Genomic DNA, 18,328 nt, shown 5'->3' on the forward strand with positions numbered 1-18,328 from the left:
TGTTTTTGAATTTCATCAAATATTTGTTGTCTCAGTCCAGCATTTCGCTTTATGGAAGAGAGGAGGAAGAGTGTTAAGTTGGAACAGCATTTCTGTACTTAATGAAGCTTCTTGAATTACAGTTGACCCTTCATGGTATTCCTTTGATGACTTGTGGCGCTCCTTTGTCAGGAAGCTCCTCAAGTGACTGAGGATTCGCTCTCTGAAAGTGTTTGAAGACTCGTTGAGATGGGTTTCCTTTATTGGTTATCACTCTACTTAGTAGGAAATAGAAAAATCATGTGTTATCTAATAGAACTTGATTCGGGTATGTTAATTTTGATGCAGTGAGTCAAGTTAATTTTGAAGCTCTTTTTTATTTTTCACTTAGGCATGCAATTTTCTATTTTTAGTTTCAGATTTGATCAAATATATATTTTTCTTGGTGCAGCATTTTCACATTATGCAAAACAGGAAGAATAGTGATTTGTGGTTCGTTTCTTCATTTCACAGTATTATGTTATTTCTTTGTTGTCTGTAAAGAAGTAGTTACTATTGATGGTGTGAATGATTTTCAGTGCTATTAAGAAGATGTCAAAACTTGAAACAGAGCATTTACCTAAACTAACTCAGTAAAATTTGGAATTTGTGAGTGTTTGTTCTAACTTGTCTAAATGAAATAAGAAAAATACCTTTCTGATTGTTTAACCTTTTTTTTTAAAAAAACAGAACATTGTTTTTTAAAGCATAAATGCTTTAGCTTTATCTTACCACTGAATTCATCTATTATCAGGTAACTGCAATGGGAGAACCATATTTATCCTTGAGATCAACTGATAGCTCATTGAGGTTTGTTTTAGTAATTTGTTTAGTTTTGATGCAATCAATAAAATTGAAAATGTCATGAATTATGAAGAATCAGTGTTATAACATGATTCATTTTGACTGTTTCTTTCAACTAATTTTTTGCTTTTGATCAGCAGAAGAAATACTCAATCTAAGTTATAGCAATGAAGGACCAAAATGTATCAGTTAATGTGAGGCAGCTGGAGATTTCAGTAAGAAACTTGTGATAAAGGACCAACATATTCCTTTTATTATTTTCAAGAGTTTTAAGACACTTGTTGTCTTTAGGCATATTGAAACCAGATATCAAATTATCTCATCAGAACTTCATGTTGGAGATAGTTGACAGACCTGGATATAACCTATGCCTGTACTCCTGGAAGGTCATAATTCATACTAAGGCATGTAATTTTCCATTTGCGGTTTCATATTTCATCAAAAAATCATTGTCTCAGTGCAGCATTTCGCTTTGTGAAAGAGAGGCAGAATGGCATTAGGAGAGTTGTTGAAAGAACTCAGTTAACGGCTGGTTATGCATTGTCACTAATCTCTTTCTGTCTTAATTTCTTGATGTTTAAACAGAAAGCACATAGCAGCACTGTGTTTCTGATTCTGTTATTTACTTCATATAATAACCAGAACTGATTTACTATTCAGGCTCCCTGTGCTGATAATTTATAATTTCAGTTGCTGATTAGCTGAAGAAAATGCTTAAGGGGTAAAGCAATGGTGGAAACTTCATTGAAGCAATCGTAAAACAAAACAACAAATTTGCATGATGAAACAAGAGCTGAATCTTTTGGTTTTCACATTTTCTTGGTGAGTAGCTTATGATCTTATTTCAATCTCCTATTTACTTTTGGGAGAAATGAAAAAATTATTAATGGTAATGGCCAATAATTGGCTATGCATATACAACCTTTTTTAGACTTAATGTCATTACTTTCATTTGTAAAGCTATAATTAAATACTTGCATTTTCATGTTACAGTGTTTCTCAATCAAACTATCATAAAATCATGATTTAACAAGACAATGAATTTGATCATAATGTAACAAGATTGCGAAACGAAGAAATCTAATCAATGAGAGTGATGACATGCAAGAATTTATAAATCAATTTCTACTCTTGTGAGACCAGTAGTTTCATGTATTTTCAGTTATTTGAGATAGTAGTCACAGGGCACTGGTTTTATATATCTTTTAAAAGACCCTTCCTAATAATATTTTATTTGCTTTTAGAGACATGTAAATTGCATGTTTATTTCAATGAAAGATGCATCTTTATACATGTACATTGTATTTTACATTTACTAAGCAAATAAATTTCTATCAATCACAGTTCTACCTTGCAAAACATGCGGAAGAGAGGAGGGATAAATGTAGGGGATTGTTTAGTCGAATGGTAGGTCATGCTTTCTCACTTCTGTGTTTTTCTTGATGTGTAAACTTCACAGAATTATTCATGGCTCAGTAAATTGTTCAATTTTTTATGCAGAATTGATGACTCATTTAGATGGGGCAGGAAATATCTCGTGCATGAATCTGTACTTTTGGAAGGTTATAAAGTTTCCCATAATGTTTAAGCTCTTTCTTCTTTTAACCAAGACTTGTATTTTCTATATGTGGTTTTAAATTTCGTCAATTATTTGTTGTCCCAGTCCAGCATTTCGCATTATGGAAGAGAGGAGGAAGGGTGTTAAGTTGGAACAGCATTTCTGTATTTAATGACTGGTGAGACCGCTTTAACATGTCATGTATTCAATTTCTGGTTGCATTTGTTCTACTTGAGATTACTATCAGACATCAAATTTTGTCTTCTAAAGTCTATTGAAAATATTCCTTTTGGTATTTTCAGAAGTTTGAGACACTAGTTTAGGCATATTGAAACCAGACATCAAATTATCTCACAGAACTTCATGCTGGAAGTAGTTGACAGACTTGGATATAACCTATTCCTGTACTCCTGGAAGGTCATAATTCATACTAAGGCTTGTATTTTTCTATTTGTAGTTTCATATTTCATCAAAAAATTATTGTCTCAGTGCAGCATTTCGTGTTGTGAAAGAGAGGAAAAATGGCGTTAGGGGAGTAGTTGAAGGAACTCAGTTAATGGTTGGTTATGCATTCTGTTAGGATGAAGGTCTATGTGAGGAATAAAATTAACAAAAAAGGGAGTGCTAGCAGTGGCTCAAGAAAAGCTACGGAAGACCAGCAAAATGAGGCCATGGGAAATGGAGCAGAGACAGTAAAACAGTTTCAACTAAGAAGCAGAAATCTTGCAGCAGAAGCCAAGAGGACCATAGCAATTCCTATAGCTGATGTGGCACCACACGAGCGGGAAAACAACAAGGGAAATCAGGATATAAAAAGGGAGGAGGAAGAGTAATAGAGTACGGCAATTAAGAGGAAAGAGAACCAGAAGGAAGGGCCAACCTCTCGGGGTTTGGATGGCTGCAGGAGAGTGATCTTGGTGTTGTACTTTTGTGTTGTGTTTTGATTGCATGTCAAATAGAATTAATGTAAACAAACTAAACACTGTAGAAGATCAGTATTATTTTATTGAAGTATCTTGAACTATTACAATCAATTGATATTGTGGAGTAGTTGTTGCTCTTGGCTAAAATATTAATTGAAATACATATTGTTGTGGAATTGCATTGTGAGTCTTCTGTTGCTGGAACTGGTTGCTTCTGGAGGAAGCCACTGCAGATTGAGCGGAGAATACGCCTATACGGGAAGGGTCTGGCCAACGATCAACCCAGGTGTGCTGGCTGAGTATACCAGGTTCGTATCAACTGGTATCAGAGCATGACGAGAATGGAGTCTAGGGTGGAGGGACTGGAGGCGGAAATGACGACGGTAAGGGAAAGGATGGAAACGATAGGGTCGGGAATGCGAGACGTGAATGAAAGGATGGAAAGGGTGGAAGCTAGTATGGAAACGATTAGGGAATACCTGAGAGAGATGAGGGAGTCGGTGGTGAGTCGTGAAAGAGGCAACGGAGAGAGAGGGTCGAGGGAGGCCAATGAGAGAAGAGAGACAAACCCGTCGCCGTCTTATTCCCCACCAACGAGAGGGAATTCGGCGACTCCTCAGGACCAAACAGAGGACGTCGTGGAAGAGGTAGAGGAGATGTCAACGGGGAACAGGAGAGAATGGCAGTATAGACGATTGGAGCTACCATTGTTCCATGGTGATGAGACTCTTGATTGGATATCTAAAGTCGAGCGATACTTTCAGGTGAACCGCCTCACGGAACGAGAAAAGATGACGGCTGTGGGCGTATGCATGGAGGGAGACGCCTTGCACTGGTTGCAGTGGAGGGAAAAGCACCAGCCGTTTAACGGGTGGGAGGAGTTCAGGAGAGAAGTTCTGGAACGTTTTTCTCCGACCGATGAACGCACAGCTCAGGAGGAGCTCTTCAGTCTCCGTCAAACAGGGACAACACAGGAATTTCGGAGCCGCTTCGAAATGTTATCGGCGGCAGTCGAGGGGTTATCGGAGGAAACGATGAAGGTGATCTTCGTCAACGGGCTATCGGAGGAAATTAGAGCCGAGGTGAAGCTGTTTCACCCTCGGACGCTTGTGGAGATGATGAACCGCGCCCGCCAAGTGGAGAAGAAGAACATGGTGATAGAGGGGAAATATTCGGGGCGACCCGACAAGGGGGACCCACGACCCACGAACCAGCCCACCCGCACCGGTTACTCTTTACACCCCAGCCCAGTATTTAGTTCCCCCCGCCCGACTACCCTGGCCTCCAATAGCAGGCCCAATTACGCAACCCACCTCCAACAACCCAATAAAACCGCCCCAAGCCCAAGTTCCGACCCGAACCCAGGCCCGACCCGTAACAATCCTAATATACGCCCTTTCTTCCAAAATCGATCAGAAGCAGCATCAGCCCATTCCAGCACTCCCAACGACCCACGTTTCCGACCACCAACCACATCCAGCACCTCATCCTTCTCACCCCGACGGGACGGTAACTTCCGACGACTCTCCGAAGCGGAATTCTGCGCGAAGTTGGAAAAGGGACAATGCTTCAGGTGCGACGAGAAGTTCTTTCCAGGCCACCGTTGCCGATTTCGTCAGCTGCGGGTTATGATTTCGGAGGAAGAATCCGATGAAGAAAGAACTGTAACAGAAGAGGACGCCCCAGCTGAAGAAGACGCCGGCGAAGCAAACCTAAACAGTAATTCTGTGATAGGAGGGGATTCGCCCAAAACTATGAAATTGGTGGGGGAAATTAAGGGGAGAAGGGTGGTAGCACTGATCGACAGTGGGGCAACCCACAATTTCATCTCCGAGAAGCTGGTTGCTGAGCTCCAAATTCCAGTTTGCAAGGCAAGATACACGGTGGTGCTGGGCGATGACAGAAAGGTTTCTGGGATAGGGAGGTGTGAAGGCCTACAGCTGACACTTCCAGAAATCGTCATTAGACAGAATTTTCTTCCTTTCTGTTTAGGTGGAGTGGATGTCATTTTAGGAATGGAATGGCTGAAGGGTTTAGGGGACGTCAAGATCAATTGGGGGCACCAGACCATGAAGTTCAAGTGGGAAGGGAAGAAGATAGAACTAAAAGGAAAAGCTTCCTTACGGAAGGTAGAGACCTCACTCAAAATTCTGTTCAAGCTCATCAAAAAAAAAGGGGAGGCATTTTGGGTGGAATTGAATTCGATTTCGGAATACACGCCAATTATGGGAGGGGCTTTTGAACCAGAAATTACTGAATTGCTGGGGGAGTTTGAAACTTTATTCAGGGAACCACAGGGCCTGCCGCCTAAGAGAGAACAGGACCATGCGATCCGTATACGGGAAGGAGCGCAACCACCAAATTTACGCCCTTACCGCTACCCATACTATCAGAAGAATGAGATCGAAAGGATGGTGCAAGAGATGCTCACGGCAGGGGTTATTCAGCCAAGTGTGAGCCCCTTTTCGAGTCCGGTTATCTTAGTGCGCAAGAAGGACGGAGAATGGAGATTCTGTGTGGATTATCGGGCTTTGAATCGGATCACCGTGCCCGATAAATTTCCCATTCCCACCATCGAAGAGCTTCTGGATGAGCTGGGAGGTGCAAAAATATTCAGTAAGTTGGACCTCAAATCCGGGTATCACCAAATCCGAATTCGGGAGGGAGACGTCGAGAAGACTGCCTTCCGGACACACGAAGGGCATTACGAATTTCTAGTAATGCCTTTCGGTCTAACCAATGCACCAGCCACATTTCAAGGTTTGATGAACGAGATTTTTCGTCCCTTTTTGCGCAAATTTGTGTTGGTATTTTTCGATGATATCCTGATATATAGTGGGGGGCTCCCAGAACACCTTGAACACCTAAGGCAGGTAATGCGTATCATACAGCAACATCAGTTGGTTTTGAATAAAAAGAAATGTATGTTTGGTCAGTGGCAAATTGAGTACTTGGGGCATATTGTGTCCGAAAAGGGGGTTGAGGCAGATCCACAGAAGGTTGGTGACATGAAGGCTTGGCCAGTGCCACGGGACTTGAGGGAGTTACGGGGGTTTTTGGGATTAACGGGGTATTACCGTAGATTCGTAAAGGGTTACGGGAGAATTGCGGAACCCTTAACTAACTTATTGAAGAAAAACGCTTTCAAGTGGGGGCCTGAACCAGAGGGTGCATTCGAAGCTCTCAAGATTGCCATGACTTCGGTACCAGTTTTGGCAGTTCCAGATTTCACCCAAGAGTTCATTGTTGAAACAGATGCGTCGGGGTCCGGCATTGGGGCGGTTTTGATGCAAGGGGGACGACCCATCTCTTACCTGAGCAAGGCTCTTTCCATGAGGAACCGAAGCAAATCCGTATACGAAAGAGAGCTAATGGCGATAGTTCTGGCTTTCCAGAAATGGCGGCATTATCTCCTTGGTAGGCATTTCAAGGTGAGAACGGACCAGCGTAGTCTGAAATTCCTCACTGAACAGAAGGTAACAGGCCCTGATCAACAACGTTGGTTGGTAAAAATGCTAGGATATGATTTCGAAATTATCTATCGGCCCGGATGCGAAAATAAAGCAGCGGACGCACTGTCACGTAACCCCAATTTCACAGGAGCCTTGCAAGCTGTTTCAGCAATCCAAGTGGAGGGATCCGAGTGGGTGCAGCAGGAAGTAGCAGGGGATGAGAAGTTGAAGAAAATTGTTCAGGGCCTGCTCTGCAAATCTACAGCCTTCCCTGGATATTCCTTGAAGGGAGGCATATTAATGTACAACGGCAGGTTAGTCATTTCAAAGCAATCCAGGTACCTTCAGCAACTTATTTCAGAATTTCATTCTTCATCCTACGGAGGCCACTCCGGATTCTTTAGAACATATAAAAGGCTGACTACTCTTCTGTTCTGGGAAGGCATGAAATCTGATATTAGAAGATTTGTGGCTGAATGTGATGTTTGTCAGAGGATGAAGTACGAGGCAGCCTCTCCTGCTGGGCTGCTGCAGCCTCTGCCGATCCCATCGAACATGTGGGAAGACTTGTCCATGGACTTCATAACAGGGCTTCCGAAAGTGAGGGGGGTGAGTGTAATCTTGGTGGTGGTGGACAGGTTGACAAAATATGGGCATTTCCTAGCTATTCGACACCCTTTCACTGCCCAAGATATAGCTGAAATATTCATTCAGGAAATTGTACGCCTCCACGGGTTCCCTCGCACCATCGTAACGGACCGAGATCGCGTTTTTATGAGTATATTCTGGAAGGAATTATTTAGAACGGCAGGGACCACCTTGAAATTTAGCTCGGCTTACCATCCGCAAACAGACGGGCAAACCGAAGTGGTAAACCGAAGCGTTGAGACGTATCTTCGCTGTTTTTGTGGAAGGCAGCCCAGAAGTTGGCAGAGATGGTTACCGTGGGCTGAGTATTGGTACAACACAACCTTTCACAGCTCAGCCGGTATGACTCCGTTTCGAGCGGTTTATGGGAGGGATCCACCTCCTCTACTGCGATGGGTGGAGGGTGATTCAAAAATAGAAGCTGTGTCGGCCCTAATTCAGGAGAGGAACCAAATTCTGGATGAACTGAAGAACCATCTGAATAAAGCCCAAGAGAGGATGAAGAGGACAGCCGACAAAAACAGAAGGGAGATTGAATTTCAGGTTGGAGATAAGGTCTTTTTAAAAATTCAACCCTATCGTTTCCGTTCGTTAGCCTCTCGTCCAAACGAGAAGCTTAGGCCACGCTTTTATGGGCCATACGAGGTACTCGAAAGGATAGGGCAGGTCGCTTATAAGTTGCGGTTACCCGAAGAAGCAAAAATCCACCCAGTTTTCCACGTTTCACAATTAAAGAAGCAAGTAGGATCAATAGTGTTGACCCAGCCACTGCCCAGCTGCTTGAATGAAGATATGGAGCTAACAGTGCATCCTGAAGAAGTCTTGGGTTACAGGTATTCCCCCCAGGGCTTCCTGGAGCTGCTTATCCGGTGGAAAGGCTTACCCGAATGCGAAAATTCATGGGAACTGTACACCAATATCAGGCACCTATTTCCTTACCTGCACCTTGAGGACAAGGTGCCTCTGGATGGGCGAGGCAATGTTAGGATGAAGGTCTATGTGAGGAATAAAATTAACAAAAAAGGGAGTGCTAGCAGTGGCTCAAGAAAAGCTACGGAAGACCAGCAAAATGAGGCCATGGGAAATGGAGCAGAGACAGTAAAACAGTTTCAACTAAGAAGCAGAAATCTTGCAGCAGAAGCCAAGAGGACCATAGCAATTCCTATAGCTGATGTGGCACCACACGAGCGGGAAAACAACAAGGGAAATCAGGATATAAAAAGGGAGGAGGAAGAGTAATAGAGTACGGCAATTAAGAGGAAAGAGAACCAGAAGGAAGGGCCAACCTCTCGGGGTTTGGATGGCTGCAGGAGAGTGATCTTGGTGTTGTACTTTTGTGTTGTGTTTTGATTGCATGTCAAATAGAATTAATGTAAACAAACTAAACACTGTAGAAGATCAGTATTATTTTATTGAAGTATCTTGAACTATTACAATCAATTGATATTGTGGAGTAGTTGTTGCTCTTGGCTAAAATATTAATTGAAATACATATTGTTGTGGAATTGCATTGTGAGTCTTCTGTTGCTGGAACTGGTTGCTTCTGGAGGAAGCCACTGCAGATTGAGCGGAGAATACGCCTATACGGGAAGGGTCTGGCCAACGATCAACCCAGGTGTGCTGGCTGAGTATACCAGGTTCGTATCACATTCTCACTGATCTATTTCTTTCTTCATTTCTTGATGTTTAAACAGAAAGCACATAGCAGCACTGTGTTTCTGATTCTGTTATTTACTTCAATGATAACCAGAACTGAATTTTTATTCAGCTTCCTGTGCTGATAATTTATAATTTCGGTTAGCTGAAGAAAATACTCGAGGGGTAAAGCAAGGGTGGAAAACTTTATTGAAGCACTTGTAAAACAAACAACAAATTGACCTGACGAAACAAGAGCTGAATGTTTTGGTTTTCACATTTTCTTGGTGAGTGGCTTCTGATCTTATTTCAATCTCCTATTTTCTTCTGGGTGAAATGAAAAACTATTATCGGTAATGGCCAATTAATTGGCTATGCAAAGACAACCTGTTTTAGAATTAATGTCATCACTTTCATTTGTAATGCTATCAAATACTTGCATTTTTATGTCACAGTGCTTTTCAATCAAAAGATCATGAAATCATGATCAACTGAGACGATTAATTCGATCATAATGCAACAAGAGCACTAGACAGTGAAATCTAATCAATGAGAGTGCTGACTTGTAAGAATTTATAGATCAACTTCTACTCTTGTGAGACCAAAAGTTTCAAGTATTTTCAGTTGTTTGAGATAGTAGTCACACAACGCTGATTCCTATAAATTTCTATTAATCACAGTTTACCTTACAACAGATGTGGAAGAGAGGAGGGATAAATGTAGGGGACTGTAAAGTCAAATGGTAGGTCATTCTTTCTCACTTCTCTTTTTTGATATGTGCTGTAAACTTCACAGCATTATTCATGGCTCAGTAAATTCTGTATGTAGTTTTAGATTTCATCAAATATTTACTTAGTGCAGGATTTCCGTCATGGAAGAGAGAAAGAATGGAATTCAGAGAGTAGTCTAAAGAAACTCAACTGATATCGAGTTAATGGTTGGTTATGCATTCTCAGTGATCTCTATTATTGTTTTCTTCATTTCTGGATTTGTTTCTGATTTCTCTCTTTAATGTACAGAACTGATTTACCAATCAGTCTACCTATGCTAGGAATTGATAATTCGTGACACTGATCAGCTGAGGAACTACTCCAAAGGGCGTAACAATGGCAGAAACATCCTCAAGGCACTTGAAACAAAAAGAAAGATGAAACAAGTGCTGAATCTTTTGGTTCCATCACACCAGCTTGGCTTTAAGAACTTCTGAGATAAAATTTTCATCTAGTATTTTTTTTTTTTTCTGTTAATTTATATTTGGTTTTGCCATTTTTATTTTGTCGCGAGACTGTGTCATCTAAGTTCTCGTAAGGCTGGTGATTGTATAAAGTGATATATAGTGAAGTTTTGCATCACTTCACATAAGATAATGTTGATATGATATGAGAAGTTTATAGTGTTTTATATCATGTTCATATTACAAATGGTACAAATGATTTAGTTATAAATTTTATTTTCACTATTATATATATGATTCTTCTTTTTTGGTAAGTAAATGTCACCTTATTTGTTAATAAACATTAGACCAACTCTTACAAGTTGAAACTCAACAACTCAAATTTGATTTCTTTCTTTCTTTTTAATTTTTAAAGAATAATTTGGAACCATCAAAATAAGAGAAGATTTCCATAGCAAGAACAAATAGAGGTGAAGATATAGGATCACCATGACGGAGGCTACGACCACTTTGAAATGAAAACAACCAACTCGTTAATGTTAATGGAGAAACGTGACACATTCCGTGGTTCTTTCGCAGGTAGAATAGAAAGGAGAGAGAGTGTAGTGAAGGATAAGCTCCAATTTTACTAACAAGGTCAAGCTTTGAACGTTAACAAAAGGGAGAGTACACAAGTTAGTAATCTTGTACACCTTCTTAACTGTCGGAAATTGATTTAAATCATCGGCCAGGGAAGGAAAAAAAATTTAAAAAGGGTAAAAAATGAGAAACAACGACATATGATTTGTGTAATCTTTTAGGTATGGTATTGAGTCAGGATGTCAGGTACGGATTGCAATTATGTATGATTACGAAGGGTGGTGGATAGGGAGAGGCGAGTGGTGAGTAGGCTGAGAAGGATGGTGGAAAGAGGAAGGGCAAGACGACAAAACGTAATGTTTGGGATTAATCATCGTTCAGAAGAGAGAGAGAGCGCGTTGTTTTATGTTTTTGTTTACAGAGAGAAAATAATAAGAAGAGGTATCGAGAAACGAGTTTATGGTAAACTTTCTCTCTCTAGAAACTTCTATTTTTTATTCTTTTAAAATTAATTTAATTAAAATTCAGAAATTAAAATTAATTATTAAAGGGATTATGAATTTGTTGGAAGACATCAAATTGGAAATTTTACATCTGTTAGATTTATAATTTAAATTTTTTTAAAAACTAAAATATAATTCAAAATTTTTTTATTTATAATTATTGTGATTGATAAAAATTATTTTCATATTAAAAACTAAAAAAAAAAACTGTGTCCACTTTTAATTTTATATTTTTTTAAAGATTTTATTTGAAAACTATTTTCGTAACAAATTCAAATCATATTTATACGAAATATTTTAACTTTTAAAAATAAAAATTATATTCAAATTCTACATCAAACATATGTTAATTTTTTTATTAAATTGACCTCATTTATTCATATTCATTTTTATTTAAAAATTATTTTAATTTGAATTTTTATACACTATTTTTCTATGATTGTAAATTTTTATTAGAAACTATACATAAAAATAAATCATTACGAAAAATTTTAATTAAAATCGTAAAAGTAAATAATAGAAAATGACTATTTGTAAAGGTTTTAATGAAAACGTGAGTGCTAAGATGTATCCACGCGGCAAATAGGAGTTCGGCAGGGATTAATCTTACGCTGTGGGTAGCTTCTGTTGACGACGTCGTTTGGGGAAGTTCTGTAGTGCTGACATGCCCATGATTGGTGACAAAAGCATAGCAAGATTTTGCAGGGAAAAAATGAGATGACAATGGCAAGGGCTAAAAGGGGTGAAATATTGAGGCAACAAAGTTCTATTTTTGGGAGGGGAAATCTGTACCATCAGTAATTGTATGCTTCATTCAATGATATTTGTATAATGTTATACCAAAAAAATCACACTTTAATATCAATTATTTGAAGTATACTTGATGTAATGAGATTTATTTTTATATTATAAGTAATCTATTGCATCTAATTTTGAACACATATATAATATGTCATTAAATAATTATATATTATTTTTACTTTAATTTATAATTAATCAATTATATAAAAATATATTATTTAAATATTTAATTGAATATTTAATATAAGGTGTATATAGTATTATTATAAGTGGTAACCAAACACTTTGTCTATCCCTCAAATTGTTCAAGAGTGTGAGTAAAAATTCTAAGAAACACTGAGTAAAAATTCTATTAAACAAGATCAAAAAGAATTTCACATGATAGAATATCTCATCTATTTCTACCATTTTTTTTCTTTTTCCATTTTGTGGCTATAAAAGAAAATTATCATTTTTTATCAAATATATGTCATGTTATCATTGTAATTTTCCATGAATGAGTGTTTATATATATATATATATATATATATATATATATATATATATATATATATGGTATCATTTTAAAGAGAGAAAAAGAGAGGATAGAAGCTAAATATGCATAGCTTCTAACATTGTAACCCTATTATTCTCTCTAAACAACTAATAACATAACCATGAATGTATGCACTTAAATCTTTAGTCAAACCATATCAAAAACTTCTTTTGTCTCGATTATTCACTCAAATACTTTGAATTGCATTTAATTCTCAATATAGTGGATAACAAAGTTATTTATTTAACTCTAATCATTATCATCATAGTCTATCTTGTGTAAGACTCGAAATTACATACTTTAATTAATAATGAGAAATCTTATCAACAGTTTGATACTAAAAAAGAGTGTTTATTATATTACAAACATAAAGTCAATTTCTAACTTCCTAGGTGAACCATGAAAGGTTCCATAAAAGGTTGCATAAAAGGAGCTATAGATTACCAGACATTTGAAGAATCTAACATTAATCCAAAACCATTCGACTTTATACTTAAAAAAATTAGTTAACTTTGACAATTGAAACAACTCATATCCAATATGGTTACACGACTAAGTATAACTATTGACAATTTATATCATGTCACCATTTTTCCACACAGGTGCCATTTGTTCTTATCATCAACGACGATGACAAGGTACCTTCAAACAATAAAATTTGAAACCCCTCCATTAGGTTTGCGTAATTCTATACAAAATGTAAAATTGAACTAAACAATTTAAAAATTACAGTTTACTTTGGTATTGTTTATCAAGGCTTGATTTCGTTTGATAAATTTTGAAAAACAAAAAGGGTTTACAATTTCAGTTGTAATTTAGGCGATTTTCAAACCAGACTATAAATCCATATTTTTTTAAAATACATATAAGCCAAAAGAGTATTGTTGAAAAGACAAAAATTGCCCTTAAGTTAAATAACATGTTATTTCCAAAATTTTATTAAATAATTTTTTTATCCATAATTTATATTAATTTCATTAGAAAACTATAAAAAATTTACTAATGCAAGTGCAAATAGGGATATCAATAACATATAATCATATGTTTGAGGTAAATTGTACTTTTTGAAAATATTAAAGTGTTAAAAAATTTTCAAAGAGTTTTTGGAAATTCAAAAAAATTTAGGGTATTTTTGAATTTTTCAAAAGTTTCAATATATCTCTTGTTAGTTTAAAAATGATAATTACACACCAAAGAACTAAACAAAATACAATAAATTTGAGGTGTAAATGTCAGATTATAAACCATCGAAACTATTACGATCTACTTGCATGCATTTAGTTTTGAAAATACATGCTTAAATCTTTGAAATTACACAAATCATTATAATCTATATGTTGTATACAAGTTTTACTCCACCATGAATCACACTTAGAACTTCCTACATTCCATCAAGGGCTTTCCCACTGAGGATGGCAGTAAGATGCTTTTGGGTATAAGACACGGATTCCTACCCAACAGGCAACACAGTCTAGGCCTACAATTGTCCAACACAATGGTTCAAGCTCTAATTTGCTATTTTATTTCTACGATTGAAATTTTGAATTAAAGCCAATTTCGAATCAATCTAGAAAAATTAATAGTCTTACATAGTATTAAACCTATAATAAAATGGTACAGAGTTGACACAGAGAGAATGAGTTACTAACATGCTAAATTTGAAATAGAAGAAGAGGAAAGAAGATGGAAAAGAAATGAGTGAGAAAGGGAAAAGGATGAGAGAGTAATAGGAAAATGAGAACATAAAGGAGGTTAAGTGTGATAGTTTGACATGGGGGAAAGTTAATGTAAAATAACTTTTTTGCCCTTCTACGTAATTGTTTTCTTTAACAAGAGTAGGTGATAACTGAACAAATAAATGTTTCAAATTTAAAGATTGATGGGAAATAGTCATTCGGCCTTAAAACAATGTATAAAGTTGTGTAACTATGGTACCATATTTGTTCAAATTTATACAGAAGTCTAGTTTTGTCCCTATAAATATAAATGTTTATAGTCTCTCCCAATTAATATGGAGCCAAAGCCAATGACAAACAATCTTCATCTTTTCATAACTTCTTGATGTTCAAAATAGAAGTGCGTCTCAGCATCGAGTCAGGCTTCTGATTCTGTTCCTTCATGTGAAGAATTGATTTTGTAATTAGGCTATGTACGTTGACAGTTCAATTGAGGAAATATTCAAGGGGTAATATGAAACTGCCTTCAGAAGCAGGTAAATATGTTAATGTCCACTCAATCCCAATAGTCTAAAATGTAAATCCTTATCTAGAATATTTTCCCAATTCTACTTTCTTTTAAATGTGACTTGTATAAATACCCTCAAATAAGGATCGTATCTCCAAAGTAATTGAAGGTAGTAAATGATGGATTAGTAAAATTGCGGTAGTTTTAAAGGTTTATTTACAAACTCCTATTAATCGAATCATAATTGGCTTTATTTGGTAGAAGTGAAATCAGAAAAATTAATCTTTTTGTTTAGATTTCCATTTACTTGCTTTCCATCCACTCTTGCATTAGATTCTTGGTTTTAGAAATGGGAAATGGGAAATGGGACTAAAACAAAGCTATTCAATTGAATAAAAGAAAAAGCTAACTTATACTGAAAGGAGACTTGGTGACCTTGGAGTAATAAAGTTATATTCCATGCCTTAACCACCTTCAAAGCATCCTAATTACTTGCTGCTATAAAGAATTGAAACCAAATTAACATTTTCACGCTTACAAACGGATCTCCTATCTCACCATTCAAACATTTACCTAGTTCTTTGATATCATGGCTGAAGCAGTTGTTTCCGGTGTCATGCAGCAGTTGATTTCGATCATTGATCAAGAAACACAACAAGGGGTGAAACTGGTTTTTTGTGTCCACAAAGAAGTCAAAAAGCTTAGGAGCAATCTTGAAGCAATTGAAGTTGTGCTGGTTGATGCAGAGGATAGACAAGTGAAAGAGAAAAATGTAAGACTTTGGCCAGATCGGCTCAAACAAGCTTCCTACGACATTGAAGATGTGTTGGATGAGTGGAACTACGCTATTCTAAAACAAAAAGTAGATGGTACCTTTCCTAAGAAGAAGGTGTGTTTCTTCTTTCCCTCCTCTTGCTTTTCATTCAAACAAGTTAGCTTACGTATACACCTTGCAATCAAGATAAAAGAAGTGAAAAGCTAGATGTCATTGGGAAACAAAAAGAAATGTATGCTTTTAATGTGATTACAAGGATTGAAAAGTCAAATCGTGTACAAACTACTTCATTTGTGGATGTGTCTAAGATATATGGTCAAGATGACTGTAAGAGCATTTTAATAGATAAGTTGTGTGCGAACAGTGAACAACGCCTCGCTATCATCTCTCTTATGGGAATGGGAGGCATTGGAAAGACAACTCTTGCTCAATTTTCTTATAATCATGGTATGGTGATCAATAGTTTTGACAAAAGAATATGGGTATGTGTATCAGAACATTTTGATGAGTATAAAATTGCTAAAACAATTATTGAGTCTTTAGGAGGTTCAACTAAGGATTTAAGTGAACTACAATCTCTTTATCAACATATTAATACATTAATCCAGAGAAATAATCTTTTTTTGGTGTTAAATGATGTGTGGACTGAGGATTTCAAAAAATGGGAACCATTATATCATTGTTTAAAGAATGGTGCCCATGGAAGTAAAATTTTGATTACCACATGCAAGAAGTTGGTTGTAGGAATGATGGGTTCGATTGATATTATCGATGTTCAGAGGTTGAGTGATGATGAATGTTGGTTGTTGTTTAAGCAATGAGCATTTTTTGGTAGATATGTTGAGGAATGTAAAAAATTAGAAGAGATTGGGAAAAAGATTTCAAACAAATATAAGAGTTTGCCTCTTGCTATAAAGACATTAGGAAGTCTCTTGCGCTTTAAAAAACGTTGGGAAGAGTGGAAACATGTCTTAGATAGTGAATTATGGAAACTTGAGAAAATTGAAGAAGATGTTTTCGTGCCTTTATTATTGAGTTATAATGATTTGCCTTCTATGATGAAAAGATGTTTTGTATATTGTGCTGTCTTTCCTAAGGATTATGGATTAGATAAAGATGATTTGATTAAACTATGGATGGGTCAAGGATATGTTAAAAAAGAACAAGAAGATAAGGCAATGGAGATAGTTAGAGAAGAGTATTTTGACTATTTAGCTTCACGATCTTTAGTCCAAGAGTTTAGAAAAAATTATGAAAATAATGTGATTGGATGTAAGATGCATAATTTAATGCATGACTTTGCTCAATTCTTAAATAAGAATGAATGTGTCCACATAGAAGTTGATGGTTCTAAAGAGCCACTAATAAGCTCTGTTAATTGTGAGAAAGTTTGGTACGTGATGATAGCAATTTGTAGTATAGGTTTATTTCCTGCTTTCATATTTAGTTTAAGAAGGATGCACAGTTTCTTATATAATAATGAAAATTCTAGGCATTCATTGCCTCATAATATCTTAGCAAAATTATTTAGTGAATTGACATGTTTAAGAGCATTAAGTATAACTAGAAAGTCGCAGCTAAATAGTTTGATTGAAGAAATTCCTAAAGAGGTAGGAAAATTGATATATTTGAGATATCTTAATTTGAGCATGTTAAATGTGAGAAAACTTCCCGCAGCATTATGTAGATTATATAATTTGCAAACTTTAGATATTAGTTGTTGTCTTAAACTGGAAGAATTACCTCAAGGGATGGAAAAATTAATAAACCTAAGGCATCTAGAAAATGATCAGACTTGGTCATTAAAATACATCCCAAAAGGAATTCAAAGATTAAGTAATCTCCGAACCTTAAGGTATTTTGTGGTAAGTGATAGTAATGATGAGAACGCATGTAGTCTTAAAGGTTTGAAATACCTTAATCTCTTTGGAGACTTGCATATAGGCAAGTTAGGAAATGTATCAGACGTGGAGGAGGTTAAAAGATCAGAAATAAAGAATCAGAAAAACCTCTTTGGTTTGACGCTAGATTTCGAAAAAAATGTTGATGGAAGAGAGAGGAGAAATGAGGAGGATGAAGCACTTCTTGAAATCCTACAACCATCTTTAAATTTGGATAAATTACAAATATGGAGGTACATAGGCAACACTATTTTGCCCAACTGGATGATGTCCTTAACCAAGCTTAGACACTTAACACTTTATTTTTGTAGTAAATGTAAGCATTTGCCGCCCTTGGGAGAATTGCCATCCCTTGAATATTTAGTTATTAGTAAAATGAAGAGTCTGAAAAGTGGGTAATGAATTTTTGGGAAAAGAAAATGATGACACATCTTCATCATCTGTTTTCTTTCCTAAATTGAAAAGAATTCAATTTTTTTTTATGTTGGAGTGGGAAGAGTGGGATCACGAGATTACTAGAATTGGAGAAGAAGAAGAAGAAGTTATTGCAATCATGTCATCTCTGGTTTTCTTGAGAGTTCACTACTGCCCCAAATTGAAGGCACTACCAAAACAACTTGTTCAAAGTACAAGATTGGAAAAAAATATTTCTTTTTGTCCTCTGCTAGGCTATCCTAGATGGCGTCAATAAGAGGTAATTTTATTTGCTTATTTCTTTAAAAGAAATATATTTGTGATTGAATATTTATTTAAATATTTAGTAAATAATGAATGTCATATTAAATTTATTTCATTGCTAATTATAAATCATCGGGTAAAGGAAATTATCATCATCCTT

General features: G+C 36.5%; 2 protein-coding genes across 23 annotated transcripts in view; both read left to right on the forward strand.

The window, feature by feature from the left end:
• The window catches only part of LOC123202981 (ribonucleoside-diphosphate reductase large subunit-like), a 57,089-nt gene that overhangs the window by 33,945 nt on the left and 4,816 nt on the right, over positions 1-18,328 (forward strand). The window lies entirely within an intron of this gene.
• LOC123203132 (putative disease resistance protein RGA3) lies at positions 15,273-18,320 on the forward strand. The gene is made up of 2 exons (XM_044619323.1): positions 15,273-15,703; positions 17,981-18,320. The coding sequence occupies exons 1-2, from the start codon at positions 15,404-15,406 to the stop codon at positions 18,179-18,181; spliced, it is 501 nt and encodes a 166-aa protein (XP_044475258.1). The 5' UTR covers positions 15,273-15,403; the 3' UTR covers positions 18,182-18,320.

The sequence above is a fragment of the Mangifera indica genome, chromosome 2 (assembly GCF_011075055.1).
Source record: "Mangifera indica cultivar Alphonso chromosome 2, CATAS_Mindica_2.1, whole genome shotgun sequence".
Lineage (NCBI taxonomy): Eukaryota > Viridiplantae > Streptophyta > Magnoliopsida > Sapindales > Anacardiaceae > Mangifera > Mangifera indica.